Consider the following 27,301-nt stretch of genomic DNA (forward strand, 5'->3'; position numbering starts at 1 on the left):
ATGATAGCTATGATAGAGGACATCCATGATCTCAGCACATGGGATTGTCCTGAGCTGGAACTGAGCACAGGCACTGTATATAGTGAATTTAGCAGTTAGGAGCTTGTTCTTACAGTGGACCAGAGTTTGGTTCCCACTACCCACACAGTGACCCACAAAGGTCTGTAGCTCCAGTGGGGGATGCCACACCCTCTTCTGACCTCCTCAGGCACAGCATTTATACGATGCACATACAAACACGAAGGCAGACACTGATACAAAATAGAGATTAAAAAAAAAATGAAAAAAAAAAGTCTTCCAATCTACAAAATTACAAAGATTTTCTCTTTTTTTTTTTCCCTAGAAGTTTTATAGGATCATAGTATAATAGCTGCCTCAAAGATTTCTCAAGGGTATGGTAACACAGGCCTGAAACTCCATTCACAGGGATGAAGAAGCAGCAAGAATAGAAGTTCAAAACCCACCTCTGCTTCACATGGTGAGTTCCAGAGACCAGCCTCTACAAGAGACCCTGTCTCAAAAACAAAACAAAACAAAACAAAAACAACAAATAAAAACAAAACAACCCCCCCAGGAGCCCTAAAGGTCAAACTGAGTTGGGGTGGGGGTTGGGGGGTAGGGTGTATTTATTGACCACCTACTGTTTGTGAGGCCTTTGGATGGAGCAAAACTTGACCAGCAGGAGCTCACAGAGGAGACAATGGAAGAAATAAGTACATAATTAATTACTGGATTAAGGAAAGGGATAGGGAGGGAGCTGTGGTGGAAGGGAATCTCAGGTCTGTTTTTCCCCAGCTTTTGCCTCCCTTACAGCTCCTTCAAGGTGGGGGTGAGCATGCATGACGTCATCGGTGGACCTAAGCGGCAAGGTGGTTCTGGGGGCCTGAGGAGGCTCTGCAGATCTCTTAGAGAGGATCATTCCTGCAGCCAGCGACTCAGCGACGTGTTCAATGAACCACTGTACTGTAAAACGGAGCCCCTTCCCTTTATTTGGGGGTAGATAGTGAAAGAAAAGAGGCAAATAAATAAATACATAACGAAAAGAGTTTTTTGAAGAGCTACAGCTCGGAGGGCTCCTGAAGGCTGGGACGCGTCTGCATCCTGTGTCCACACCCGGACCACGAGCTATTTTGCGAAGAGGTCACCCCGCTGGCAGGGAGCGCGCCCTACACCGGGACCCCAGCAGCAAGCGCATTCTGAGTGCGAGCTTCCGAAAGCTGCACCTGCCGTGCACGAACGCCCCCTAGCGGGAGCCCCAGGCAGCCCTAGTGGAGCGCAGGGGAGGGGGCGGGGGCGCCGCGCACGCGCACGGGCCGGCGGCGCGCGCCGAGCGGGGGGCGCCGCGCGGTGCAGCCACGATGGAAGGGGGTGCGTACGGAGCGGGCAAAGCCGGGGGCGCCTTCGACCCCTACACCCTGGTGCGGCAGCCACACACCATCCTGCGCGTAGTGTCTTGGGTAAGGACACAGCAAGGCGGGCTGGGGCGTGGGGCGCGGGGAATCCGCGCGACCTCACCTGGCCCGAGCGGCCCTGCTGACACAAACGGATCCCGGCCCCTGCCACCGAGTTCCTCAGCCCCATTGCCGAGACCTCCAGGCTGTCGCTGCTCTGCATTTAGCAGCTCCGTTCGCTCGTGTCCGTGGGGACAGAGCCCAAGTTCAAGGCCGCTTATTGGGGGGCGCGGATCAGGGCGTGGATCTTTTTCTAGGGCGCACTGCTGCACCTGCCGCGCGCTTTCGGGGCGAGGACGGGGAACTAGATTTCTTTGCTCACCCTGTACGCTGCGGAGCTCTGAATCTGGAGCCTTGGATACTTGGGTTCCGCCAAGACCCGCATCTGCTTTGCCGCGTGACCTTGGACAGGGAGCCACCCCAGAAAAGATCAGGGATACGAGGGATTCAGTTCCGAGCTGGGTGGGGAGCGTCACCTCTTATGTCATGCCTCAGTTTCTCGATTTATGGGGGTGGGAGGAGCCTCCTTGAGGCCCCTTTGGGCTCTGACATTTTATGAATCCGCAACTCTCCCATCCCTAGCAAACACCTGAGTGAATTCTAAATGTTGTCTGGAGAAAGGTCCCTTCCACCCAGTGGAGAACAGGGAGGTCTGTCTGTTCTCGGTCTTTAGCCCATCTAGTACGTGCAGGTCCCCCAATGCTGAGTGGGGCTCAGCTCAAGCCTGGGGTGTGGGAAAGAAACATCTTGAAGAGGTTGGCTCAGGGGCCTCATTGCACCCCAGGATGAGGAGGCTTGTAGGTTCTGGTGCTTTCCGGGCATGGCTGGCTTCATGGAGGGTCTTGCCTCTGCAGGTCTGGGGTCCATTCCTGGTGTGCTAAGACCAGAAGATCATGCACTGGTCAGAGACCCCTGGGGGCTAATAACCGAAGTCAGCTGTGACCTGGGCTCGCTGAGGTGCCCTCCTTTCCTGGTGGTCAGGGCCATTTCAAGATCTGATGGGCGGAATGGCTTGAAATTTATTCTGGTTTTAGGAATCGTTTAAATTTCCTCCTTGTGGGAGCCTTGTTTCCGGTACTCTTTATGACCATGCAGCCCAGATATATCCATGAGGGCTTGTGACACCGGATTTATTCATTCTTGGCTCTCCCCAGCTTGCAGAAGCCCCTGCAGGCCCTAGGTAAAGTGGGAACCCTGGAGGCACCTGCCTGATCAGGTGGGTTGATCTTGTGCTGCTTCCTTTGACCTCTCTGGGGCCCCTGGCTGGGAGGTTGGAAACACAAGCTTTGTGAGGGGGCGTGGGCGTTCCTTATTCTTGGGTCATTTCTACCGGTGATGGCTTCATTTAGCAAAGCTTTATTGAGTCTGCCAGGCCGGGAGGGGAGGGAAGTCAGCATGACTCAGGCTCGGCCCTGATGCTCAGGGAGCCCACAGTCCTACTAGGGAGGGAGCCAGGTCGGGGGTCTCCCTGCTGTGGAATTGATGTGCTTCATGGAGGTGATGTCATGGTGGTTCTAGTGGGTCACTGCGGGCTTACCCTTTACGTCCGGGTAAAAGGAGGACATGCCCAGAAAGAGGGAGAAAAATTAACTAGATCTAGCACCCACTCACTGATATTGGGAACGCAGGCAAGCCTTGGAATTCAAGTCTTCCTGTCATCAGAGGACTGGGCTTCTGCTGCAGGGGAGATGACAAATCCTGTAGTTTCCAGATTGGAAGGCTGTAAAGGAGATCAAGTCCAACCCCAGCCCAGAGCCCTTCCGGACCTCCCAGCCCGGCTCACAGACCTGGATCCCAGATGCTTTATACTTTTAGCAGTGGCATGTAATATAGACTAGAGAAAAAATGTTTTTAAAATCTAGATAAAAAAACTTTGACCCTGGGGCAGTGGTGGCTCATGCCTTTGATCTGAGCACTCGGAGACTGAGGCAGGTGGATCTACGAGGCCAGCCTGGTCTACAGAGTGAGAGTTCCAGGACACAAACCATGTCTCAAAAAAAAGCCAAAAAAAAAAAAAAAAGCTTTGAGCAGTTGTTTATGTCTGTAATCTTAGTACTCTGGAGGTAGAGGCAGAAGGCTCAGAGTTCAAGGCCAGCCTCAATTACATAGCAAATTGGGGCCAGCCTGGGCTACATGAGACTGCCTAAAAGGAAGATAAAAGAGTTTTGTGTCCCTACCTGTTAATTAAAGTGTTACCTGCTCATTATTCGGCAGCAACATGGGATACATAATGCCATTGAAGTACACACTTCGGGTGAAGAGGGGACGGGGTGTGGCTAGTGGTAGACCACTTGTCTAGCATGTGCAGGGCCCTGGCTCAGCTCGAGTAGAGGTGGGGGTGGGGTGGGGAAAGAGAGAGAGAAAAGAACTGGTAAATTTCATGTGCTGTGTTGTTTCTGTTTCATCTTTTTGGATAGTCTGTGCTGTATAGACATCTTCAACACATTCTGGAGTGGGCCCCCATGTTTTCTCTCTGCTTTCAATGTTTTTGCCTCTACCCTGGGGCCCCATACTTCCCCATGGAGCTAAGGGAGCCTGGGCTCTGGCTCTGAGGTGACTGATTTGCTCAAGTTATCCTGGCTTTAGCATTGATAGACCCAGAGTCTCAGGCCCCTCAGTCCCAAACAAGCTGGGGCCACTGGTATCCAGGACACTACCACAGGCACAGTGTGGTCCCAGCACCATGTACACATAGACTTGTGAGTTTGTAGAACTTGTACCTGGATGATCTTTTGTTGTTGATTTTCCAAAAGATGGCCTTCAGACCCTTACCGCACAAGCTGTGGAACCTCACTCAAGCTGGACCTTGTGAACCTTAGGTCCCTGGGGCCCATTGACCCCCAATAGCACAGAAGCAGGGCTTCCCAGAACCCACTTGTTCCTTGACTGGAGCTGTCTCTTGGCTGTCATTTCTTCCCCCAGGCTGGGCAAGGCCTGACTGCACTCAATGGGGAAGGCAGAGTTGGGACTCTGTCCAGGGCAACTGCAAGCTGTTGTCTCCATCTATTTTCTTACTCCCTGTTTTTCTCTCTCCAATTCTTTTTTTTTTTTTTTAAAAAAAAGACAGGGTCATATATAGCCCAGGCTGGCCCCAAACTAGATATGTTGTTGAGGATGACTTTGAACTGATTCTGCTGTCTCCGCCTCCCTCTGGTGCTAGGATTATAGGCTGTGGGACCACACCTGGTTTTATTAAGTAACGGTGGTGGAACTCTGGGCTTCACACATGGCCGGCAAGCCCACTATCAGCTAAGCTACATCCTCAGCCTCCTTTAAATATTTTCAATTTTCATTTCATGTTTTAATCTGTATGTGTCTGTATGTGTGCATGTTTGTGCCGGGGACCGAGGAGGAAGAGATCATCTGAAACCTTGGGGCTGGAGTTAGAGGCATGAGCCTCCTAACCTGGGTGGGAACTGAGTATTGGCTCTCTGGAAGAGCAGCAAGGGCCCTTAACTTAGAGCAGTCTCTCCAGCACCTTTCACTTTTTTTTTTTTTTTTTTAATTTATTTATTCTATGAGTGCTCTGCTGCATATACATCTACATGCCAGTAGAGGGCATCAGATCCCTTTATAGATGGTTGTGAGCCACCATGTGGTTGCTGGGAATTGAACTCAGGACCCTGGAAGAGCCGTCAGGGCTCATAACCACAGAGCAAACTCACCAACCCACCTTTTCCTTTTTGTTGTTGTAAAAAAAAATTTTTTTTTTTGAAACAGGGTTTCTCTATGTAGCCCTGGCTGTCCTGGAACTCAGAGATCCATCTGCCGCTGCCTCCCAAGTGCTGGGATTAAAGGCACACCCAGCTAATTTTTTGCTTTTTTTAAGATTAATTTTTATGGGCTGGGCGGTGGTGGCGCACACCTTTAATCCCAGCACTTGGGAGGCAGAGACAGGCAGATTTCTGAGTTCGAAGCCAGCCTGGTCTACAGAGTGAGTTCCAAGACGGCAGGGCTACACAGAGAAACCCTGTCTCGAAAAACCAAAAAAAAAAAAAAGAAAGAAAGAAAGAAAGAAAAGATTAATTTTTATGTATGTATGTATGTATATATGTATGTATGTATATATGTATTTATGTATATATTTATGTTTGTGTGCACATGTCATGTGAGTGTTGATTGCTTGAAGAGGGTGCCAGAACTCCTGCAGTTGGAGTTAACGGCCATCTTATGTGAGTAATGGGAACTGAACCCTGTCCCCTGGAAGAGCAGTGAGTGCTCTTAGCCACTGAGCCATCTCTTCAGCCCCAGTTTTTAACTTTAGTTTGAGACAGTCTTGATTTATAGCCCAGGATATCCTTGAACTTATGATCTTCTTGTCTCCCAAGTACTAGGATTATAGATGGTTTTATCCCCGACTTCAGGTGGCAGCTGAAGCCAGCTGGAGGTGCTGGGGTGGGGGAGCCAGTCCTCAGCCCCATGACTCAGAGGAACAAAGCTGAGGGGGGCGGGGACTGAGAGGAGAAGCCAGGAGGGGAAGGGAGAGACTGATAACAGGGTAGCTACAGAAGCCAGGCTTGGAAGCCAGACCTGAAAAACCTGCTTCCTGGTGGGAAAGAAGGTATGCAGGGTACAGGGCAAGCCTTGTGGTAGCTTCCTTCAGCCCTGCTTGGCTGTGTGACAGAGCAAGATATTCTGCAAGCCTCAGTTTCCCCATTTATTAAATAAGAGAAGGACCATTGTCTTTTTTATTTATTTTATTTTATATGTATGAGTGTTTTGCCTATATGTATGTTATACACCACTTTTATGCCTGGTGTCTATGGAACTCAGAAGACAACATCAGATCCTCTGAAACTGGAGTTATAGATGATTGTGAGCCACTATGTAGGTGCTGGGAATCAAGCCTGGGTCCTCTGCAAGAACAACCGGTGTTCTCAGCCATCTCTCTAGCCCCATGGTATGCCCATCCTTAAAGAAGCAATGCCAAAAGGCTGGGAAGATGGCTCTGCCAGTTAAGTGCTTGCTGTGCAGGCCTAAGGACCTGGGTTTAGATCCCTATCGCCAGTGTAAAAGACAGATGTAATAGCATGTGTCTGTAACGCCAGCACTGGGTGGGGACATACACAGGCAGGTCCCTGGAGTTCTGCTAGCCTAGCCAAATCAGTGACTTGCCGGTTCAGTGAGGGACCCTGCCCCAAAAAAACAAGGAGGAGAGCAGCAAGAGCCGAGTATACCCTGTGCTGACCTCTGGCCTCCATGTGTATGCACACACACAAACACCTCGGCAGAGGGAGGCTCGTTGGCACACGTGTGAGCAGAGCGGGATGTTGCTGGGGCTTGTCAGGGTAGTCATACCCTCATGTTTCTGGGGGAGCCTTCTTTTCCGCATGGAGCTTGCCTCATCTCTTCTGTTGAGGAGGCAGGTGCCAGTGAAGTGAATTGTGGGAAGAGGTACTTTGGCTGGTACAGCCCCAGGCTGTCAGCCCAGGCTGGGACCATGAAGGAGATCCCAACAAGCCAGATTTCTCAAGTAACCTGCAGTTACAGAGCAAGTGGGCATGGCCTGTGACCTGGGTCTTCAGCCTCTGTGCCACTCCCGAAGTCCTCATTGTGTAAATTGCACTGTAACCTGGTTTGTCCCCTAACTCTAGACCCTGAAGCTACTCATTGAGGGCCGTTTTCTTTTTCCCACCTTCCTTTCGTCAGGCCTGAGGAGGACAGGCTCAGGGTCCTGTCTCTCAAGTGCTTCTAGGCCCTTCTCCAGCTAGGGCTGCCCAGCAACCCTGATATCTCCCTTCCCTTCTGACAGACCAGTTCCAGGGTGATGACTTCCCCCGCCCCCACACCAGTCTCACATACCTTCCCTGGTCTGCAGGTCTCCAGTCCCGGTCCCTGTGCCAACTTCTGATTTCACAGCGTGGCTCCCCTTTCTCCATAGTCTCTTCCTTATCTGTCACAGCCACAGCCACCATCAACACCCCAGGCTATGTACGTCCTCATCCGGTGCCTGGTTCTTGACCCTCTTGTCTGTCCTGTGATCTTGTAGCTGGACCTCTGAGCCACAGGTCCTTCCCATGACCCTAATCCCCGGACTTTCTTGTCACTCCACCTCAGATCCTCAGTGGTTATGTGTCCTTGCTCTGGCATACCTGCCATAGCTGGGTGAAATCCAGTCTTGCTCCCCAACTGCCAGCTCCTTCTGGGCCAGCTCCCTATTGGTGGCTCAGGCTCCTGTCACATGCTCAAGTTCCTGTGTCTGCATCTGCAGCTTCTCCCCTCACTCCTCCTGCCCTGCCCCCACCCCCACCTCAGGTTCTCCTCTCTGCTCTTGGTCCTTTTCCCTCCCCATTTCCCTTGTCCCTTGTAGGGCTGAGTGCGCCCGCTCAGTCTAGTACAGCACTCAGCAGGTTCGCTCCTACCTCACGTCTTCCTCTGGTCAGGCTCATCCATGACCTTCACATCGCCAAATCCCGTAGCTGATTGTTACAAATGGATCTCCACAGTGCCTGGCTGGCAGCGAGGGCCTCTGCATGGCCTTATAGTAAATCCAGATGCACAGGATGTGGATGCTGTGTCCTCTTGATTAACCTATACTGAGCATGTTCTGGATACCTGCTCTGGGCAATGAAGGCTTTCATACTAATGAGGGAAATATGATCCAGAATCCAGTTAAAATATGATGGTGGTGAGTGAAGAGCCAGCAGGAGGTGTATACCCTGGCTTAGCGACAGGGAGTGGACACTAGACTTAGCAGGCTAAGAACCAGCCAACCTGCTGGGCGGTGGTGGCGCATGCCTTTAATCCCAGCACTTGGGAGGCAGGCGGATTTCTGAGTTCGAGACCAGCCTGGTCTACAGAGTGAGTTCCAAGACAGCCAGGACTACACAGAGAAACCCTGTTTCCAAAAACCAAAAACCAAAAACCAAAAAAAAAAAAAAAAAAAAAAAAAAAAAAGAACTAGCTAACCAGAAGGAGCTGATACCCTAGCAGAGTTGAATCGGGCTATAAGCGTTGGGGGCAGGGAATCTGCCTTGGATGATGGCTGGTTTCTTGGGAGGGCTCCACACTGTGGGTATGTGAGGTGGGACTTCTTCCCTGTGAAGCCTTCCTGGGTTCCCCAGCTCTCTAACTCCTTCTCAGTGCCCTTGTACCCATGGCAGATAGCTGAGAATTGGCAAAGCTGCAACCTCTTCCACTTTGTCTCCAAAGTGTAAGGTCTAGGAGAAAGGGGGTGTCAGGTTGGGCTGCCAGCATCATCTGACAAGGAGAGAGAGAGGCAGCAGCTGAGGGAGAATTCTGTCCTTACTAGCTGAGGGACTCTAGAGTCTTGATCAGTTGCCCCATCTCTGAGGTGGATTTGTCAATGCCCACCTCACTAGGTGGGCTGGGCACTTAGGTCCAGCTGTTATGGGATCAGACGCTTGGACACTTCTCCAGGTGATAAATGCATCTCAATTCCTCCTTTCTCCTTTCAAAAGGGGAAGAGGTGGCGCTGATTGAGGGGCCCTGTCCAGTCAAGGCAGTCCTCTGGGTTCTCCTTCCTGGTGAGGTTTCAGGGCCCCCATGTTTTCATGGACTCAGGAAGGGGAAGTTTGTAGCATCTCAGCACCCAGTGAGACCTAGTCTCTGAGCCCTGCCCAACCAGCCCCCACCTACCCACAAGACCATGTGAGGACAGCCTGTGGGAAGATTACCACCTAATCCCCAGTGGCCACATCCAAGGCTACAGGGAGAAGAGGCTCAAGTTCTCCAGGCAGATGAGCTGCTTCTGGAAGCTGTCACGAGTCCCTGAGCTGTCTTCTCTGCTTCCCTCACGTGACCTTGTAGGCCGTGGACCTGTCTGTAGTAGGGCCCTTGGCAGCCTGACTCATCTCAGCATGGTTTCCTGTCCGGGACCCTGGGGGCAGGATTGGAGCTAGGGAGGGGCCTACCTCAGGCCAGAGGCTGACTGGAGCCAGGTCCAGCTCACAGTAGGTTTAGAGAGGCTGTACTTCCAGGGGTATGTGCAAGGTACCACCGACCAGGGATGCTGAGAAGTTCTTTCCTTGAACTTTGCACTGTGCCTGTCAGACTGGCTCCTGCTCCCCTCCAGGCTTCTTCTAACCTTCCTGCTGGGTCTAGGGAGACTGACCCCCACAGATGAGCTATAGGTAACAACTTATGTAACATTATTATGGAGGACGCTGATTGGAAGCTGTCCTGGTTCTGAGCGTCCTGTCTGGAGGGCTTCCTGGGGCCACGTGGTTCCTGTGGCTGCTTAGACGCAGCAGAGCCAGCCTCCCTGGGAAGATCTGGGGGAAAGATAGGTATCCTGGGCCGAGGGACAGCCAAGGGCAAAGGCCTTCTGGAGGTGTCATTGCTTTGGGAGGGTGAGCTTGGTAGGGCGCCAGAGAAGAGGGTAAGGGCTGTGGTAATTTTACTTCCTGGGTAACTTGAGTGTCAGTTCAGTAGGGGACTAACTCACATGCCTCCACCTTGGTTTAAAGAGGGTGGCTGGTGTGATGGCTGCCATTGCCTGAGGATCTGTGGAGGTGGCTTGGATCTAAAATGATAGCACGAAGTGTTAGAGTTGTGTGGGGAAGATGAAGTAAGAGGCCAGATTGGAGGTGAGGTCCGGTCCAGGTCTGGGAGGATCTGGTATGTAGATGGGACTCTGAGTGCATACGTGCATTCGTGCATACGTGCATGCGGCATGTGTGTTGTTTACAGCGAATCTGGGTAAACCTGGCATTTATCTAAAGACTTTTCCAGACTAGTGTGATGGCACTACACCAGGAGGTTGAATCAGAGGAACTGTTGTGAGTTCAGTGTAGACTGGGCTACATAAGCAGGTACCAGACTAGCTAAGACCCAGTCTCAAAAAGAAGGAGCTGGAGAAATACACCAGAGGTTAGAGTACTTGCTGCTCTTCTGGAGGGCTCAGCTGAATTCAGTTCCCAGGACTCGTGTTAGGCAGCTCACTGCAACTGTCTGTAGCTCCAGTTCCAGGGGTATGACATCATCTTCTGGCCTCCCTGGGTACCTGCACATACATGGCATACACAGGGCTTCTGGAGTTGCTGAGGCAACAGTACCCTGTGCTGTCCCAAACTGGCTGAGGGATGGCATTGGGAGGGGAGCTGTCCTTAGAACCCTGCAGCTGGCCTAGGCCCAGGCCTCCTGGCTCTGTCCTCTAACTGACCATTTGGTCCCTTAGGAGATGGGCAGGTTGCATGGGTGCTATCATGGTTCCCTGGAACTGGAGTCTGGAGTCTGCCCCCTTTGGAAGCAGCTAGTTAGGACCTGGAGTGCTGTGGAAAGGCAGGGCTGGGGCAGGCTGAAGTCTATAGGCCCTATTGGATAATGGTTGCTGTGTGGGATGTATGGGTAAGTGTTAATGTTCAAATCTGTGGGGTACGTCTATTGGCTTCTGCTTCCTGGGGCTGCAGGCTGGTACAGTTTCATGGGAGTCAAACCATAAATATCTCAGCTCATGAGATCAGGGTAGAGAGAACCATCAAGAAGAAGGTGTCCAGAAGGTTGTTGGGGTCACCACATCCTAATAGAGAAGGCATTGCCTCACTCCTGTTAGACAAGAAAAGAAAGGAAACCATGTTCTAAATGGGGAACAGCATGTGCAGAATTTTCTAGCACTCTGAGGCTGTACCATCCCTACCCTCCCCATGGCTGACTAGGGTGCAGGGGTCACAGAGGCTCAGACTTCTGAGGAGTCAGATTCTCTCTGCCCTTCTGAATTTAGCAGCCCAGTATCCTGAAATTCTCCTCCAATCTGATCTTGCCTCTGGCTTGCTTCTGAGTTGGCTGTGGCTCTATATCAGGCACCATCTGGGATCTATTTCTAAAGACAGGATGGATGCATTCAGAAGAGGGTGGAGACCATGGCAGAGGCTGTTTATCTGGGCTTTTCCCTTCTATTTTTTTATTGTATTTATTCAGGGGTGCCTGCCACAGCACACAGCTGTCAGAGGATAGTTTTCCCCTTCTGTCATGTAGATCCTGGTGTCTAACTCAGGCCGTCAGGCTTTGGTGGCAAGCACCTTTATCTGCTGAGCCCTCTCCAGCCCTCACCACCACTTTCTCAAACCCACTGCTGTCAGGTGGCCCCCTTGGGTCTTGTCCTGCTGTCTGAATGCTCTGCCGTGGCTGGACCCAGGTTCTACCTGTGAGACCTGTTTTCTTTCCGCACAGCCAACAACCGCAATGTGTTTCCCCAGTGTCCTGGCCCACCACTGGATCCATATAGAGTTTCCTTCTGGTTTAGTTTCCGGTTTTCTGGTGTCTGCTTACACTACTCCGTATGGTCCTTGCAGTCTCTGCAGATCTGGCCTTAATGAGCTACCCAGGGAGGCTGCCTAGCACAGGGCACCAGCTTTGGATTTAGAGAGCCTGTCATGCCAGTGCTGGCTCCCCTTCAACCTCCCAGTCCCAGTCTTAAGACAGGAGTGAGTGTGTGTGGTGGGTCAGCGCACATCAGTACACACCGTAGGCCTTTCTCATTCCACATTTGTGAGAGATAGAGCAGCAGGCACTTGAGACTCTGTCCCCTGTTCTAGGGGGTTCCCACTTGGATGAAAAACTAGATCATTGCTGCCAGCGAGAAGTCCTGTAGGGGGTTTTGGAAACCTCCAGAGACAGGTTGTAGATCCTTGGAGACAGTTTGTCTACTGTAGGCTCCTGTCCCCTGCAAGGGCATGGTGTTTTTAGGTGCACACCTCTCTCCCTGATTATCAAGTCCATTCTCCTGTTCATATTCTCCTTCGCTGCATGCGATCTTGGCAAGTTCTGCAGGCCACACCTCCACTGCAGTTCAAGCTCCCTGGCTCTTTCCAGTCTTGACACTGCAGGAGCTCCCTGCAGTCTCTTTCAGCTGTCCATTTGATTCTTTGCAAACTCAGGTTCAGGTCAGGTCGGTTAGTGAACCACTTCTGAGTCTGCATTGATTCTTGAAACCTTCCTGACCTTAGAGGCCAGAGGTCCAGCTTTGCTTACCTTGGTGACCTTAATTCCCAGATGTCTTCCGGCTCTGCGTCAGCTTCCCTCATCTCCCTCCACACTCTGAACTCAACTCATCTGCACCGTAGGTGCTTCGTACCTGTGGCTCCTTCCTGAGCCATCATTCTCGAGATAATCCGACGGGTTTGGGGACTTGGCTGAAGCTTGGCTAAGTGGTCACTTCATCGGAGGTCCACCTGGCCCCCCAGGCTGTCTTCTCTTATACTACTTAGTACTTCTTCATGGTGCAGTTCAGACCTTAGGTACATATCTGTCTCCTTCAGTGTGAACAGGGACCTGGCCTGCCATGTAGCTTTGGTGAAGGTGTCCGTCCGTATGAAGTGCTCAGGAATTACTAGTAAATGACCTCTAGGAAGAGGCCTCCCAGGCCCCGCCCCATGCAGTGCAGACCCATGTTTGTGACATAGTCAGCTCCCCAAATAGTGCACCCCTGAAGTTTGTGTGCTCTCCTGCACCTGTCATGGAGACCAACGTTAAGTTTGAGGTGTGACCTGTACTAGGAATAGTCTTCAAGAAAGAAGGCCTAGGGGAGCCTAGGACAGGGGAAGGAAGGTAGGAAGCTCGTAGCTGAATAGGAGCAGAGCCCCCTAAGTGAATGGGGTGGGTGCCCAGATGGCCTCTATATCTAGAAACTCAGAATGTATCCAGACAGTAGAGAGGGACCCCAAAAGTAACCTAATTGTAGAGTGGTGACACATTGTAGATAACAGGCTCAGTGAGAAGGGTTCTGTGACTCAGAACCAGACTTTGTTACCCAGAATCCTGTGCTTGTTGCACCTGAAGACAATGGCCACCCCACAGTCCTTCAGCCTGTGTCTCGCTGACCTCGAGTGACGGCTTCAGCCATTCTCCCGTACCTCCACTGTATCCTTGGTCCACAGCCAGCCTCTCTGCTTCCTTCCTCTGCCTGGATTATGTGTGCCTTAGATTCCTGCCCGGCTGGCTTCTTAGCCCATCTCAAAGGGCCTGATCTCAGGACCCTTCCCTGACCACCGATGCATCCTCTTGACCTTCCTGCTGTCAGCCTGAGCATCCATTCCCCTTGTTATACATCAGTCCAGCGTCTCTCTGATGCTCACTTGGGTCATCCCCGCATGGACCTGGTTTTTTTTTCAGAGTACATCAGGAGCCCAGGGCTGTTGTTCCCCTTGAGTTTGGGTTCAGACAGGTAAAATTGCATAGCTAAAGCCCCAAGGCCAGGCACGGCTTCTCAGACCAGACTTGTACCCCACAGGTCACTCCCCTCAGGAAGGTCTCACTGTACTTAATGCCTGTTTCTGCCAGTTCCAGGTGCCAAGATGCCTACAACCCACAGTGAGTGCCTGATCAGAGGCAGAGACTGCTGCTGCCTCTGTGGGGCCACAGGCCTCCCATTTCTGTCCTTCTGAGAGTGTTTTGATCTTGTTCCTCACCCTCCTGGGGACACATATCTCCAACACATTTTTCTTGGCCTCTCCAAGGACTCCCTGCTTGGCTTACCCTAGGGACCCAGTCTTAATGGTTCCTCTTCAGTTTTCCCCAAGGCCCAGGTTTCTGCCTGCCTGCTTCTTCTCCCAGCCTTTGAGGAGGCCATTTTCTTTGCTTCTGAGAAGGGGGGCGGGGCACTCTAATTTTAGTGCCTGCAGCAGTGGTATATTTTCTGGCCATAGGAAGCATGCACTTCCTAGGCAGTGTTGCTAAAGAAAGTACTCTGGTGTTGTTCCTTCTTGTCCATAGCCTCCAGGGAAGGAAAGCAACCTGAAAAGACCTTACTCCTGTGAGGCATGCCCTGCTCTTGGGTGCAAACCTCCCCATGCAGAGAAGCTGGTATTGTTTTGTTTTGAAGTGCCAGGATGGTTAGCACCTGACCTACCAATGAACTACACCCATGTGTGTATGTGTGTGTGCGAAAGTGTACCATAGTGCACAGGTGGAAGTCAAAAGACAATTTTGCAAAGTTGTTTCTCTCCTCCCACTTTTATGTGGGTCCTGAGAATCGAACTCAGGTCACCAGGCTTGTACTGCAAGTGCTTTTATCCCCTGAGTCATCTCACCAGAAGATAATGTTTCTAGAAGACCGTTCATTGTCCAGCACACAGCCAACCTCAGATTTGAATGCAACAGGCCTTTCTGAAATCTCTCTAATCAAAAGGCTTCCATTCTGCTAGTTTGGTGGCATCTGGTGATGTGCAGAACCTGTCCAGTTGCTGCTAGAAGCCTTGGGTTGTTGTAGCTGCCACACCCAGATGGCAGTGTGCAGAGACCGTGTAGCACTTGATCCAGGCTGCTGTCCCTCAGAGCCACCCTTGCCCAGGAGCCCCTGACACAGTCTTTGAAACCCTCTCGTAGGCCATTCCTCTCCTGTTCCCCTGAGCACCAGCCTGGACTCAGTCTTGCTTAGCCATCATATTGATATTACAAGGTACAGCAAGGCCACCTGCTAACCTCTCTATATCTCATCACCGGGTCCCCTAGTCCTCTTCTTCAGGTTCTCCTCCTGAGGCTGGTTGCCTTCTGAGTCTCAGTTTTCCTTTTCTGTCAGAGAGCCATTCTAAATCACTTTCTGGGTTTCATGGGCCAGCTACAGAGTCAGTGAACCAGAATATCCTGTATGGACAGGTCTGTGGTATCCTGTGGCTCACCAAAAACCTAGCCCCTCCTTTCTTCCTTCCTTCCCCCCTCCTCCCTCCCTGCCCCCCCTTCTTTCTTTCTAAATCAAGATAGGATCTCACTATGTAGGCCTGAGTATCTTGGAACTTGCTGTCTAGACCAGGCTGGCCTCAAATTTACAAAGATTTCCTTGTCTCTGCCACCCAAATCCTGGTGTTAAAAGTATGTGAAACCACACTGGCCCATGGGTTTGTTTTTTTAATTAACCCTTCAAAATCCAGTGGCCTTTAGTGTTTTCATGTTGTGCAGTACCACCCAGTTCCTAATAGACCATCACCCTTTTTTTGTTTTGTTTTTGTTTTTTCCAAGACAGGGTTTCTCTGTGTAGCCCGGACTGTCCTGGAACTCACTCTGTAGACCAGGCTGGCCTTGAACTCAGAAATCTGCCTGCCTCTGCCTCTCAAGTGCTGGGATTAAAGGCGTGCGCCCCCACTGCCAGCAGACAATCACCCTTACCCCCTGCCTTCTGCTCTGCTGCTCTGCTGCTCTGCTGCCTGTGGTGAAACAGCTGGTAGAAGGAATCACGTCAAGTATGTGGCATGGTGGCACATGCAGAAGCAGAGGCAAGTGGATCTCTTTAAGTTCAAGGTTAGTCTGGTCTACGTTTCGAGTTCTAGGCCAGCCTGGGCTACATAGTGAGCAAGACCTGTCAGAAGGAAAGGAGAAAGGAAAAACCAAAGAAACAACACATAAAATGTGACCTTGTATCTAGACTGAGTTTTAGTTTTGGGCACCAGGGATAAAACTCAGGATGTCACGCATGCTAAGCAGGTCTCTGCCTGTGCACTCCCCACCCAGCCCTTGTGTCTGGTTTCATTGCGTATTTCAGTTCTTCCCTTCAATGGCCGAGTCAGAATCCACTTTGTAAAGAGCCATGGGCTCTGTTTCATTCCTCCATCGATGCAGATTCAGGCCGCAATCTTCCTTCTGTGTCTTGAACCTGTGGCCTCAAATGCGCTGTCATATTTCCTCAGGGAAAGCTTGCATAAATCCTCAGAGTGCATGTACCTGGCTTCTGTCTACTGCTCTGCTCTGCACCCTTCAGCATAATGTAAAGTGCAGACACTTAATAGAATTCAAACATCACAGGCACCGAGGCCTCGGGGATGTCACGAGGCCATAGCTAAATCAGACCACTGTCATATGACACATAAGAAGACAAGAAAGCAGTGTGAATGGCTCTTGGATTGCCCACATTGTCTGTATCCCCGTTTCCTTCATACTCCTGGGTGTCCGCTGTGGCGGAGAGCATGCCTGGCTGATACTAAAGTGACAGTTCTTTATACAAAGATGAAAAAAAGTGGGCCGTCAGTTAAGAACACTAGATGTTCTTCTGGAGGGCAAAGATTCCACTCTCAGCACCCATATGGTGGCTCACTGGGAGATCTGACGCCCTCTTCTGGCCTCTGTGGGCACTGCACACTGTGGTGCACAGACAAATATCCCTGCAGGTAAAATACATTTTTAAATAAGTAGAAAGCAGTTGCCACGGAGATGTCTCAGTTGGTAAGTTTTTGCTGTGCAGCCATGAGGACCTGAGTTCAATCCCCAGTATTCATCTGAGAGTTGGGCACAGTGGCTTGAGTCTGTAGTAATAATGGGGAGACAGGAGGATCTTTGGGGCTCACCAGCCAGACGGTCTAACTGAATCTGTGCGCTTCAAGTTTTGTGAGAGATCTTTTCTCTAAGAGTAAGGTAAAGAGTACAAGAGGAAGACCCGACATTGACTTCTGGCCTACACATACATGTGTGCACATACACATGTACATGCACACATGCAAAGCACACAGATGCAAAGCAACGGCAGGTGGGAACCGACAACAGCAATTCCTCCAGCTTCCGCTTCCAGTTCACTTCAGGCCACGCAAGCCTTTTTCAGTCTTTTCGAGATCTCACTTTTCCCCATCTAAGGAGGAAACATGAAGGGGACAGGCAGGTCCCCTGGGTTTGGACCCCATTTCTGTCACTTACCAGTTGTGCAACTTCAGGCACATTCACACCAGCACCTCATCTACAGAATGCTGATGATGCTGATATATTAGTCATTACCACATAATAAATTGCCCCCAAACTCATGGCCTCAAGGCAGCTGTCACGTGTCATCTGACTTGTTGTGGGTCAGGAATCTGCTTAGGTGGGCACCATTGCTTCCAGGTCTCTCACAGGCTAAAGCCACAGTGTCAGCCAGGGCTGATGGCTCTACTCCGGATGCATCCTTTTCAAGCTTACTAAAACGGTACTGGTTGGGTTTCAGCCCACGCCCATTCCATAGGCTGCCGACAGAGGTCCTCAGCTCCATTCAGGCTGCCGGCCAGAGGCTTCTCTCTGCTCCTTGCTGTATGGGTTTCTATGGTGTAGCTTGAAGCATAGCAGTTGGCTTCCAGTAGAGCAGGCAGGGACAGGAGACCAGAGAGTGAGGGAAGTGGGAGCCAGAAGCAATCCCTTGTCCCTTTCATAATGTCATACTTACAGAATGTACTTTGACTGCATTTCTCCCAGTTATCCCTTCCTCTCCTTTCTCTCAAGCCCCTCTGTTTCCAACAAGCTCTTACTTTCATGTCTTTGATTATTTATAGTTTATTTATGTGTATGTACCCATTGTGGCTATACTATGAGAGTGCAGTGCCCACAGAAGCCAGAAGAAGGCGTCAGGTCCCCTGGAGCTGGAATTCCAGATGGAAAATGTACCCATGTCCTCTGGAAGAGTAGCAAGCTCTTAACCCCTGAGCCATCTCTCCAGCCTTGTGTCTTTGCATTTGTTTGCATGAGTACAGTAGGGGCTTATTTCCTTGGCAAGCACAGTTCACCAGCCCTGCAGGATGAGGAAGATGGCTGCCCTTCCCCTAGCAACCACTGGCCACCTGTAGCTCCTCAGAAAAAGGGTGGGGCCTCATGAGTCCAGTCACTTTTTTTGTTTGCTTTGTTTTTCCTGAGACAGAGTTTCACTGTGTAGCTCTGGCTGTCCTAGAACTCACTTTGTAGGCCAGGCTGGCCTTGAACTATGAGCTCTGTCTGGCTCTGCCTTCCAGGTGCTCGGAAAGGTATGTGCCACCGCTGCCCAGACACGTTTTTAACCACATTGTCTATTAGAAGCAGATCACTAGTTCCAGCCACTGTGGGGTGTGACCAGCAGGAGGCAGGGTCATTACAGCCTGAGCAAGCTGCCCATCCTGCGGAAGTGAACAGGGTTGGCTGTGACTTACAAAGTGGCCCATGGCATGCATTAGGCAGGATTGTTATCGCTACGAGTTTTTGATTTGTCATTTCATTTCCTTGGGGTAGGACCGCAACTTGTGGGCTGAGACCCAGACCAGAACAGCCTAGGCCATTCAGAGACAAACATATTACGGAGCTGGGCAGGTGTCAGGAACTGTAGAAGTTGACCTGGAGGACAGGGGATTGGGACCTGAGTTCCACACCAGCCTTGGGATCCTTGTTGTCAGGAGGGGCTGCGAGTGCATTCAGATGCCCTTAAGTCCTTGCAGCTGTGTTAGGAAGCGGTTGATGTTGCCTTTGCTGTGTGACCTCTAGCAAGTCGTCCTCCCTCTCTGGGCCTTCTGCTTCATACCTAACTGCCTTGTGTTCACAGTGGATCTGGGAGCATTGCTCACACCTGTTCCTCTCCTTGCAGGTCTTCTCCATCGTGGTCTTTGGCTCCATTGTGAATGAGGGCTACCTCAACAACCCGGAGGAGGAGGAGGAGTTTTGCATCTACAACCGCAACCCCAATGCTTGCAGCTATGGTGTGACTGTGGGCGTGTTGGCCTTCCTCACCTGCCTGCTCTACCTGGCGCTCGACGTGTACTTCCCTCAGATCAGCAGTGTCAAGGACCGCAAAAAGGCTGTGCTGTCTGACATCGGTGTCTCGGGTGAGCTTGCTTTGGGGGTACCCCTTAACAGCTCTCTCCTCCACCCTCCCCTGAAGTGTAGGTAGTGATGTGACTGACTAGGGGCCGTGGTTGGTGAAGGGAAGGGCTCTTCTGTACCTCTCCCTGGGAAGGACTGCCACCCTTTGCCAGTCTCCTACCCTTGGGAGTCCCAGAATCAGCCTGGGCATGATTAGGACTGAGGACCCCTGCCTCAAGGCCTGGGGTCCCTTTGACCTAGATAGAGCTAGGACTAAATGAGTGTCCCCAGAAGGTCCTCTTAGGGACAGGCTGGTACATGCCTGCTCTCTCCTGGACAGCTCTAGTAGACCATGGGCACCCACAGAAAATCTTGACCCGCTAGCCCAGACAGCTCAGCTTCAAAGGGGCTCTATTTAGGGCGGCTTCTGGAAGCTGCACACATGCCGGACGTGGCGGTCCAGGCCCTGGATCATGCAGCCACTGTTGTCCTGTCTCAATTGTCCCTTGCCCCAAGTTCTCTAGAAGTCTGAGTAGGGTCACTACATGCTGCCCTATGCATTAGTCGCAGGCCTTCCAGACCACGCCAGGGAGGTGGCAGCCATTTAGAGATGCCCCGTATATGGCTGCCTCCTCCCCTCTGTATCTTCCCCTCTGTAGTCCTGGCCCTGTGAGTCGGCTTGACCTGCCCTCTCTGTGGTCTCCTCCAACCCTAGTTCTATGTCATTCCCAGTCTGTGCCATTTCCTGGCTCCCTCTCTACTCCAACCCCAAGCTCATTATTTGGGGGTCAGGGAGCATGGGAACACGCCCTTGAACTATTCCCCTGTTCCTTGGTGCCCTGTTTTTTCCCCCTTCTCTTTGTGTGTCACTGACATCCGGCCTGGCCCTGGGCACCCCAGCCTTCTGGGCCTTCTTCTGGTTCGTGGGTTTCTGCTTCCTGGCCAACCAGTGGCAAGTCTCCAAGCCCAAGGACAACCCTCTGAACGAAGGGACGGATGCAGCCCGCGCTGCCATCGCCTTCTCCTTCTTCTCCATTTTCACATGGGTGAGTACGGGTCCGTAGAGTCCACTTGTACCAGCTAAACCCCAAGCTGTGTCCCGTTGTTGAGTAGATGGGCTGGGCCCTGCTTCCTGGAGGGAACTTTGCTCCAGGGCCACCTGCAGCCTCCTTGAGCAGGCAGCCCCTTGCCTAGGAACAGCTTTCCTGAGGGTGTGGCCTGAGCATCACACTGTAGCCCAGATGGGTCTCGAACTCTCAAGCCTCCTGACTTAGTCTCTGAGTACATACCACGCCTTTGCTGCTTCCCTTCCACGGATGGACTCGTCACTCTTGGGCTCTCCCCACCCCAGGAGAAAGTTTCCGATTGGCTCCACTTTCTAAACAAGGAAACCTGGGCTCAGTCTCTTCTCAGCGCTCTTATTTATTTTTTGTCTTTTTAAGGAATTTTATTTTTAGGTCCACCATGCTGGCATTCGCTTTTAATCTTAACACTGGGAGACAGAGGCTGGCAGATCTCTGAGCTTGAGGCCAGCCTGGTCTATAGAATGAGTTCCAGGGCTACACAGGGAGACCCTGTCTCAAAAAACAAAAACAAAAGAAAATATGGAGGAAAGCGTTATCTAGCGGTCAGGCATGCTGGAGCCTGGCCTTTTCAGGGTGGGCTAGCCCAAGGTCCCAAGTGCTCCAGTGGCACAGCAATGCTGGCCCCTCCTGTCGAGAGAGGTTAGGGTGTCAACCGAACCCCCCCTTCTCCTTTCTGTTACTCCGTTGTAAGTTCCATGTTCTTTAAGGAACCCCTTCTGCTGCACACAGTCAGCCTTCCCTCTCCCCACTCTCCCTGGGTAACTCGAAATATTTGTTTATGTATATGAACGCACTGTAGCTGTCTTCAGAAACGCCAGAAGAGGGCATCAGATCCCATTACAGATGGTTGTGAGCCACCATGTAGTTGCTGGGACCTCTAGAAGAGAGTCCATCTCTCAAGCCCAGACTTCTTTTTCTTTTTGAGGACCCCAACAGCCATCTTCGGGGACACTCTGCACCACCACTCTCCCCTCCCCCATATGGGGAGCTAAAGTTTTGTGGTTCAGTTCCTAGAGGCCAGCCATGGTCATGGTAGAGCTCTTGATATCTGATATCTTCAGGACTGGGCAGGAAGATCAAGGTGGCCTCAGGGGATCTCATTTGGGAAGAAGGTACTCTAGTAGGAATTCCCCTAATCCTGCCTCTGGCTGAGATGGTGCAGCTGACAGGAGCATAGCGATTGGATTGAAGGCAAACACCCAGTATCCTGGTGCTGCTGCCCATGGCTGGCCCTTTCTGAGGCAGCTCTGCCCTTCCATCTCCTCAGTGGCCTCACCCCTGCTCTCTCTGGCAGAGCCTGACTGCAGCCCTGGCCGTACGCAGATTCAAGGACCTTACCTTCCAGGAGGAATACAGCACACTGTTCCCTGCCTCAGCACAACCATAGTCCCTGAAGGACAGGGAGTCTACACCTCAGCAGGGCCCTGTTGCAGGAAGGCCCAGTGTTGGAGATGCTTGACCACTAGGACAGGATGAGGCTGCCTGGAGGAGTCAGCTGTGGCTCGCCACTGGCTCACGCTGTATTGCTTCCTTTGTTTACTCTTTGCTTGTATTCCCTCAGTAAACATTTATTGAGCAGCTGTTTTGTGCCTGTGTGGATTAGACAGGTCCCTGGCCCCAGGAGCCTATTGGCTGGGGAGAGAACAATAGCCAAACCTCCACAAGGTAGGGTGGGCTGGTAAAGGTCTCAAGTGACTCCACGAAGGGGCTGAGCTTCAGACAGTGTGATAAACCTGTTCATGATTGTGGTGGGAAGGACCAGCTTACTGTCTCCCTGGGCTGGCTACCTACAGAGGGCTAGCCTGGAACGTTGGACCTGTGGCCTGCGCTATGACTGACAGCAAATTCTTGTGCCACCCTGAATCTCAGTCAGTTTTCCTAGCGTGACTGATAACAGATCAGTGTCTTCAGGTGACTGAGCAAACTGAACAAGGGCCAGCACAGGGCATGGCACAGAGATGCTCAATAAATGTCAGTTCTGTTGTTCATTCATTCATTCATTCATTCATTCCTTGAATGAGGTGTATCTCCATAAGCCCTCATTGGGGGGTGGGTCTTATAGTAAATACTTATTCTGCCAAAAGACCTTGGCTTCCAGATCCTGGGCAGCACCCGCCTGTGCTTGGGCTCCCTGGAGAGGTAGAAGATGCAGTGGGTACAAGTGGACCCCAGAGCACTGCCTCTGCCTTGCTGTAGCTGAATGCTGAGCCTGCAGACATAGGAGGCATGCAGGTACAGACAGCCTGCTGCCAGATGAGATGTCGCATCGAGTGCAGGTCCCAGAACACAGAACAGAGTCTGTGAGCATCTGTCTTCCGTCTCTGCTGGCCAGGTCCTTCTCTTCCTGTATGTGGCCTCTTGTACTGGCTGACCACAGTAGGCACTGAAACAGGGCAGGAAGGAGACGAGCCACAGACACAGTTGTAAGTGCCTCCATATCAGTGCTTCTCAACCTTCCTAATGCTGCCGCCCTTCGAGTCAGTTCCTCATGTTGTGGTGACTGCCCCAACCATAAAGTTATTTTGTTGCTACTTCATAACTGTAATTTTGCTACTGTTATGAATCATAATGTAAATATCTGATATGTGAACCCTCAAAGGGGGTCGTGACCCACAGGTTGAGAACCACTGCTCTAACTGACGCTCTCTTCCTGGAAAGGTCTGCGGAAGTCACTGCTCTTGCTTCCTTCCTACCTCTGTGCAGGCATCAAGAAGTCGGAGAGTGAAGGGAGAGCCTGGTCTTCATACCTCTGAAGCAGTCATTCTATTTGCTTTCTGCCCTTTGACCCCAGCCCTGAAGAGCTCTAACTACTCCTCAGTCCGTCACAGGCCAGGGACCCCATGTTAGGGGCTGAATGTCAGCACTCTTTGCCATGGGTCCCCCTCCTGTCTGCCTTCATCTTCCCAGCCATGACCTAGGAGTATAGGCTGTCAAGGGGTAGGGAAGGCTTTCTCTGAATTACAGAGTTGATCTGATGTCCCTGAGAATCAGTACCCTCGTCTTCTCTCTGTATGTGGCTGCAGACAGACCTTTCTCAGACTGTGTGCTGAGAGAAACAGGACCCAGAATGTATTGAACAGTCAAGGATCTGTTGAGTCCCCCAAACGTGTCCCAAGGGTTTCAGCTAGAATTAACTATAGTGACTAGTGATTTCCATTCCAACTAATAACAAATCGAAAGTCTGGAGAGATTGTGTAGGGCTTGCATAGTGGCTGTGCAGGCGTCTTCCATCCCTAACCCTCACCCATCGCCCACCCGAGTGTGTTATAGCAGCTAGAGCTCCAGCCAGCACATCTGCTTCCCAGGCATTAGATCAGGGAGTGGGACCAAGAACATGCTGTATCTCATTGGCTAGGAGTTAGTCACATGACTGTGCCTAGCTACAAGAGAAACAGAAAGATGGCTTTTAGAAGCTGTGAAGAGTTCTCTGTCCTAGGCAACCTTTTCTCCTGCCCCACAAAACATCCCTGAGGACACAGTTGGGAGCAAGCTGTGTGTCTGTGGGCCGAGTGGTTTTGTCTTGGGATACATGGGGCAGGTAACTTCTGAGGCTCTTTATAGATGGCTGATATGGTCCTGCCCTTTGGAGGGGTGGCCTCATAAACAGTCCTTCCCCTCAGTCAAGCTTGGTGCTTTTGATATTTGTAACTCTGCATCCTGTCAACTAACCTCTACTAACCCAATACTCTTGTCTGTCTCTCCCTTAACCATCTCTCTCACCTGTCCCTGTCCCTGCCTGCCCCCATCCTAGGCGGGCCAGGCTGTGCTAGCCTTCCAGCGGTACCAGATTGGCGCCGACTCGGCCCTGTTCTCCCAGGACTACATGGATCCCAGCCAGGACTCCAGCATGCCTTATGCACCCTACGTGGAGCCCAGCGCTGGGTCGGACCCTGCTGGCATGGGTGGCACCTACCAGCATCCAGCCAACGCCTTTGATGCTGAGCCCCAGGGCTACCAGTCACAGGGCTACTGAGCCCCCCTGATGGTGGTGACAGTGACCGCCTACCCCGCCCCTGCCCTTCCATCCTAGCTCCCCTCCCAAGCACCCTGCTCCCTCCCAGGTGACCCTGCCTAGCACATGCTCAGCCTCCAAGTGACTCCACTGAGGTCCAGTGCAGCTGGGGTGGGGAGTGGTGGGGTGTATCCACATATGTGTGCAAGTGTGTGCCCAGCAGGGGTCTAGAGGTGGGACCTGGGGTTACAGGCATTCATTCTGTCCTTGAGCATTCACTGAGCACCTACTGTATGCCAGGCCTTGCTCAGCTGGGGGGTGAGAGATAGAGAGGGAGAAGGTGGGCTGAGGAGGCCCTGTTCCAGACACAGGAAAGATGGGACAGACAGATACTGGGAAGTTTGCCTGCAAGGGACTCAGCCACATGGAGAGTGTGGTCAGTCACAGCATGTGAGCCGTCATGCCCAAGATCCTTGATATACAACAGTCCTCCTGTGATTGCCAGGGTTATCTCCATTTTATGGTTGAGGAAACTGAGGTCTGAGGGGTCTAGGCACTTTATTCAAGTTCATTTAAGTGGCTGCTGATGAGGCCACATAGAGATGGGCCAGAGATAGAGCTCCTGCCAGCCTTCCCTACTTCCTGTTTGTTCACTTGGATCTGCCACTCAGTGTTACTTGAATTTGACGAAGGGGGTTGGGGGTGGGGGTAGGGCAGCCTTTCAAGATGTGAGTCCAGTGAGACCCCGTGATCTGCCTCCAACCCAGGGAGGGCCTCTTCTGCTTCACTTGCTTTCCTCATGTAGATCTCTCCTCAGTCTTGGTCTTCTCCTAGAGGGCTTCTTCAACCTACCCTGTCCCTTTTGTGTTGCTCAACATGTCCCACGGGGAACTCCTTTGGGGGTGTGCCAGCAACTCCCTTTGCGGTTTCCCAAAGGAGTAGTGGCCATCCCTGCCTCTTGGAGGGCTTACTGGGCCCTTTGCTCATGGCTGGACTGGATAGACAGGAGGCCAGGAGGTAGTGAAGACTGACCCAAGGTCCCAGTGAGTGAGCGGTAGAGATGACCTCGCTGCCTGTTTATTGGCTCCACCCACCCAGCAAGTGGCTCCACCTCCAGCATCACCTGGGACTCAGGAGGCCCCCTCTCTGCTTGTTTGGGTCAGCAAACAGTCAGGGCTGGAGCAGTGGGAGGAGCTTTCAATTACTGGGTCAGTTTGAGTGCCACAGCCACAGGTCACACTACCCCAAATGAAGCAGGAGTGAGACTTCCAGCCACAGGAAAGAGAATAGCAGGTTACCTCAAAGACAGAAGGGAAAATGGGTGGAGCCTAAGGGGAGAGCAAGAAGGCATTTTCATACAAAATGCTTCCCTCCCTGTGACAGGGAACGCAGAGGGAGGTTTCTGTGCCTCGCTCCTGTGTGTGCCCAGTATACACGAGCTGGTTCCTGGGAAGCAGGTCAGTGGGCTGTGGGTCACCTTTAACAATTGAGTTTCCCCCACCGCCTCACACCATGCCCTACAGGACTCTGCCAGGCAGATTTGCTCTTCTGGTACTCATGTTGGTGTGGTGTCACAGAGTGGCTGTGGTCCCTGTCCTGTAGGAGCCTATGAAGCACATACAGACATAGAGTCCATTACAGTGGGAAACATGGTGTGAGTGTAGGCCTGAGGAAGAGTCAAGGAGGGGACAAGAGTTTCAGAGGCCTAGAAGGAGCACCACAGCTCCTCCTGAGCAGACGGGGAAACCAGGAAGGGAAATAGGCCCTTCCTAGTCCTCAGGCAGTTTCCAGAGCCAGGAGCACAGACAGTTAGCATTGAAAATTGGATCCAGACTGAGGTCTCTAAGTTTGCTAGGGGTCACAGTGTTGGGAGAGAGCCCCAGGCGGCTGAGTGACAGCTGGCTGTTCCTGACTTCCACTTTCCACACCTGGGAAGGGGCTTTGTGTACAGCCCCATGCCCCCACCAGGTGGCTCAAGGAGGGTCAACGTGGGGATAGTGGACAGTGACTTAAGTGATGCCAGACCAGAGGAGAGATTAGCTACAGGAGTGTTGCTATGCCACCACAAGTCATGAAAAATCCTCGTCTTTGCTACTCACAACCCAGAGCCTTCCCTGCCTGTGGTCACTAGAGACCCAAGGACTGCCGCCATCTGTTTCTCCCTGGACAGCAACAGGCCACAGGTGATGTCAGGCAGAGGGCAGGGTGCTGGTTAAACTCTGCCTAACCCTGGGCATCTATCATAGACTCTTCTTAGTCCTCAGGCTGGAGAAGTTTACAGGACCGGGGGTGGGGCTTCAGCGTCTCCCCTTGTCCCATGCATGCCACCATCATAGTAGTGATATCAGACAGTGGGTGAGTGGCCTGAGCAGGATTTGAGTAAGACCCAGGCTTCTGACTCAGTAGTGTGAGAGGGGTCACACCCCCACGGACATAGCATAGCCCTTGGAAGACTCAAGGCCAGCAGCACCCTGGATTTCCTTCTCCTATCTACGGCCTCTGCGTTCCTCCCACATTCTCCTTGGAGGGGGTCCCCCACAGCCTATGGAACTGGGGTTCCCTTCTCCCTGTCAAGCACAAAAGAAGGTCTGGGGAACTTGGGTTCCACACGAATTTATAGCTGCAGGGATCCTTTGAGAGGATTATATTTCATCCATGGTCATGCAGAGTTGAGAAATTGGGAGCCCCGTCTTCTGCCTTCTGAGATGACATATCCTGTGCAGTCACAGGCCATCTTGCCTGGGCAGCACCCACTCCGCCTGAGATGTAGCAATCAAGGGGCTAATTTCCAGGGGACTGGCACCAGTCTCTGTTCAATCTGTCCCTAATGATTCTTGATTTTCAAAGACTTGGGGTTCCAGGCTTTCCCCATGTAACCAAGAGTTCCCACTTGTCACCCCTGGGGCACCTCTAACGTTTGACCCTTTGATCCCTAAAGAGTATGAGCAGGAGTCCCCAGAGCTTATGGAGGATGAACTGGGCTAGCTGTCTCCCAGTGCTACCCCTGACCTGATAACTTCACCCCCTGGTGCCCATAGCTCTTGTCTGGGTGCCCTGGTCCCTCCCGCAGCGTTACTGCCTGTGTATAGTATAAATATATATATTTTCTATATATAAGATGTATAATATAAGGCTCCACAATATATCTGTGAGTGTGTGTGCGTGTGCGTGTGTGCGGTGAAGGGCGGCCCCCAAGTTGGGCCCTGCTCTAGCCCCTCCCCTACCTAGTTAAGCCTCTCCAGTGGACCCAGTGGCCCTGAGGCATCCTCCTCTATGACATCCATCCATCTGTGGTGACCAAGTGAAGGTGGTGACTTCTGGTGACATAGTAATAAAGTGAAGAGTCAGCTCACCAGTGGGTT

General features: G+C 51.9%; 1 protein-coding gene across 2 annotated transcripts; it reads left to right on the forward strand.

Annotated features, from left to right (window-relative positions):
- The first annotated feature begins 1,297 nt into the window (after positions 1-1,297).
- Syngr1 (synaptogyrin 1) lies at positions 1,298-27,294 on the forward strand. 2 transcript variants are annotated; one of them, XM_034517593.2, is made up of 4 exons: positions 1,298-1,457; positions 18,688-18,925; positions 19,803-19,948; positions 23,739-27,294. In XM_034517593.2, exons 1-4 carry the CDS (start codon positions 1,359-1,361, stop codon positions 23,958-23,960), a joined length of 705 nt encoding a protein of 234 aa, XP_034373484.1. In that variant the 5' UTR covers positions 1,298-1,358; the 3' UTR covers positions 23,961-27,294. The 2 variants fall into 2 exon arrangements, with proteins under 2 accessions (XP_034373484.1, XP_034373485.1); XM_034517594.2 differs by lacking the exon at positions 23,739-27,294 and adding an exon at positions 21,282-21,979.
- The last annotated feature ends 7 nt before the right edge of the window (positions 27,295-27,301 follow it).

The sequence above is a fragment of the Arvicanthis niloticus genome, chromosome 13, assembly GCF_011762505.2.
Source record: "Arvicanthis niloticus isolate mArvNil1 chromosome 13, mArvNil1.pat.X, whole genome shotgun sequence".
Taxonomy (NCBI): Eukaryota; Metazoa; Chordata; class Mammalia; order Rodentia; family Muridae; genus Arvicanthis; species Arvicanthis niloticus.

Excerpts from the sequence above, each read along its gene's own strand:
- Syngr1 (XM_034517593.2), top strand. The coding sequence starts at position 1,359 with ATGGAAGGGGGTGCGTACGGAGCGGGCAAAGCCGGGGGCGCCTTCGAC. Across the intron at positions 1,458-18,687 it reads TCCTGCGCGTAGTGTCTTGG|GTCTTCTCCATCGTGGTCTT; the intron begins GTAAGGACACAG and ends CTCTCCTTGCAG. Across the intron at positions 19,949-23,738 it reads TCTTCTCCATTTTCACATGG|GCGGGCCAGGCTGTGCTAGC; the intron begins GTGAGTACGGGT and ends CCCCCATCCTAG.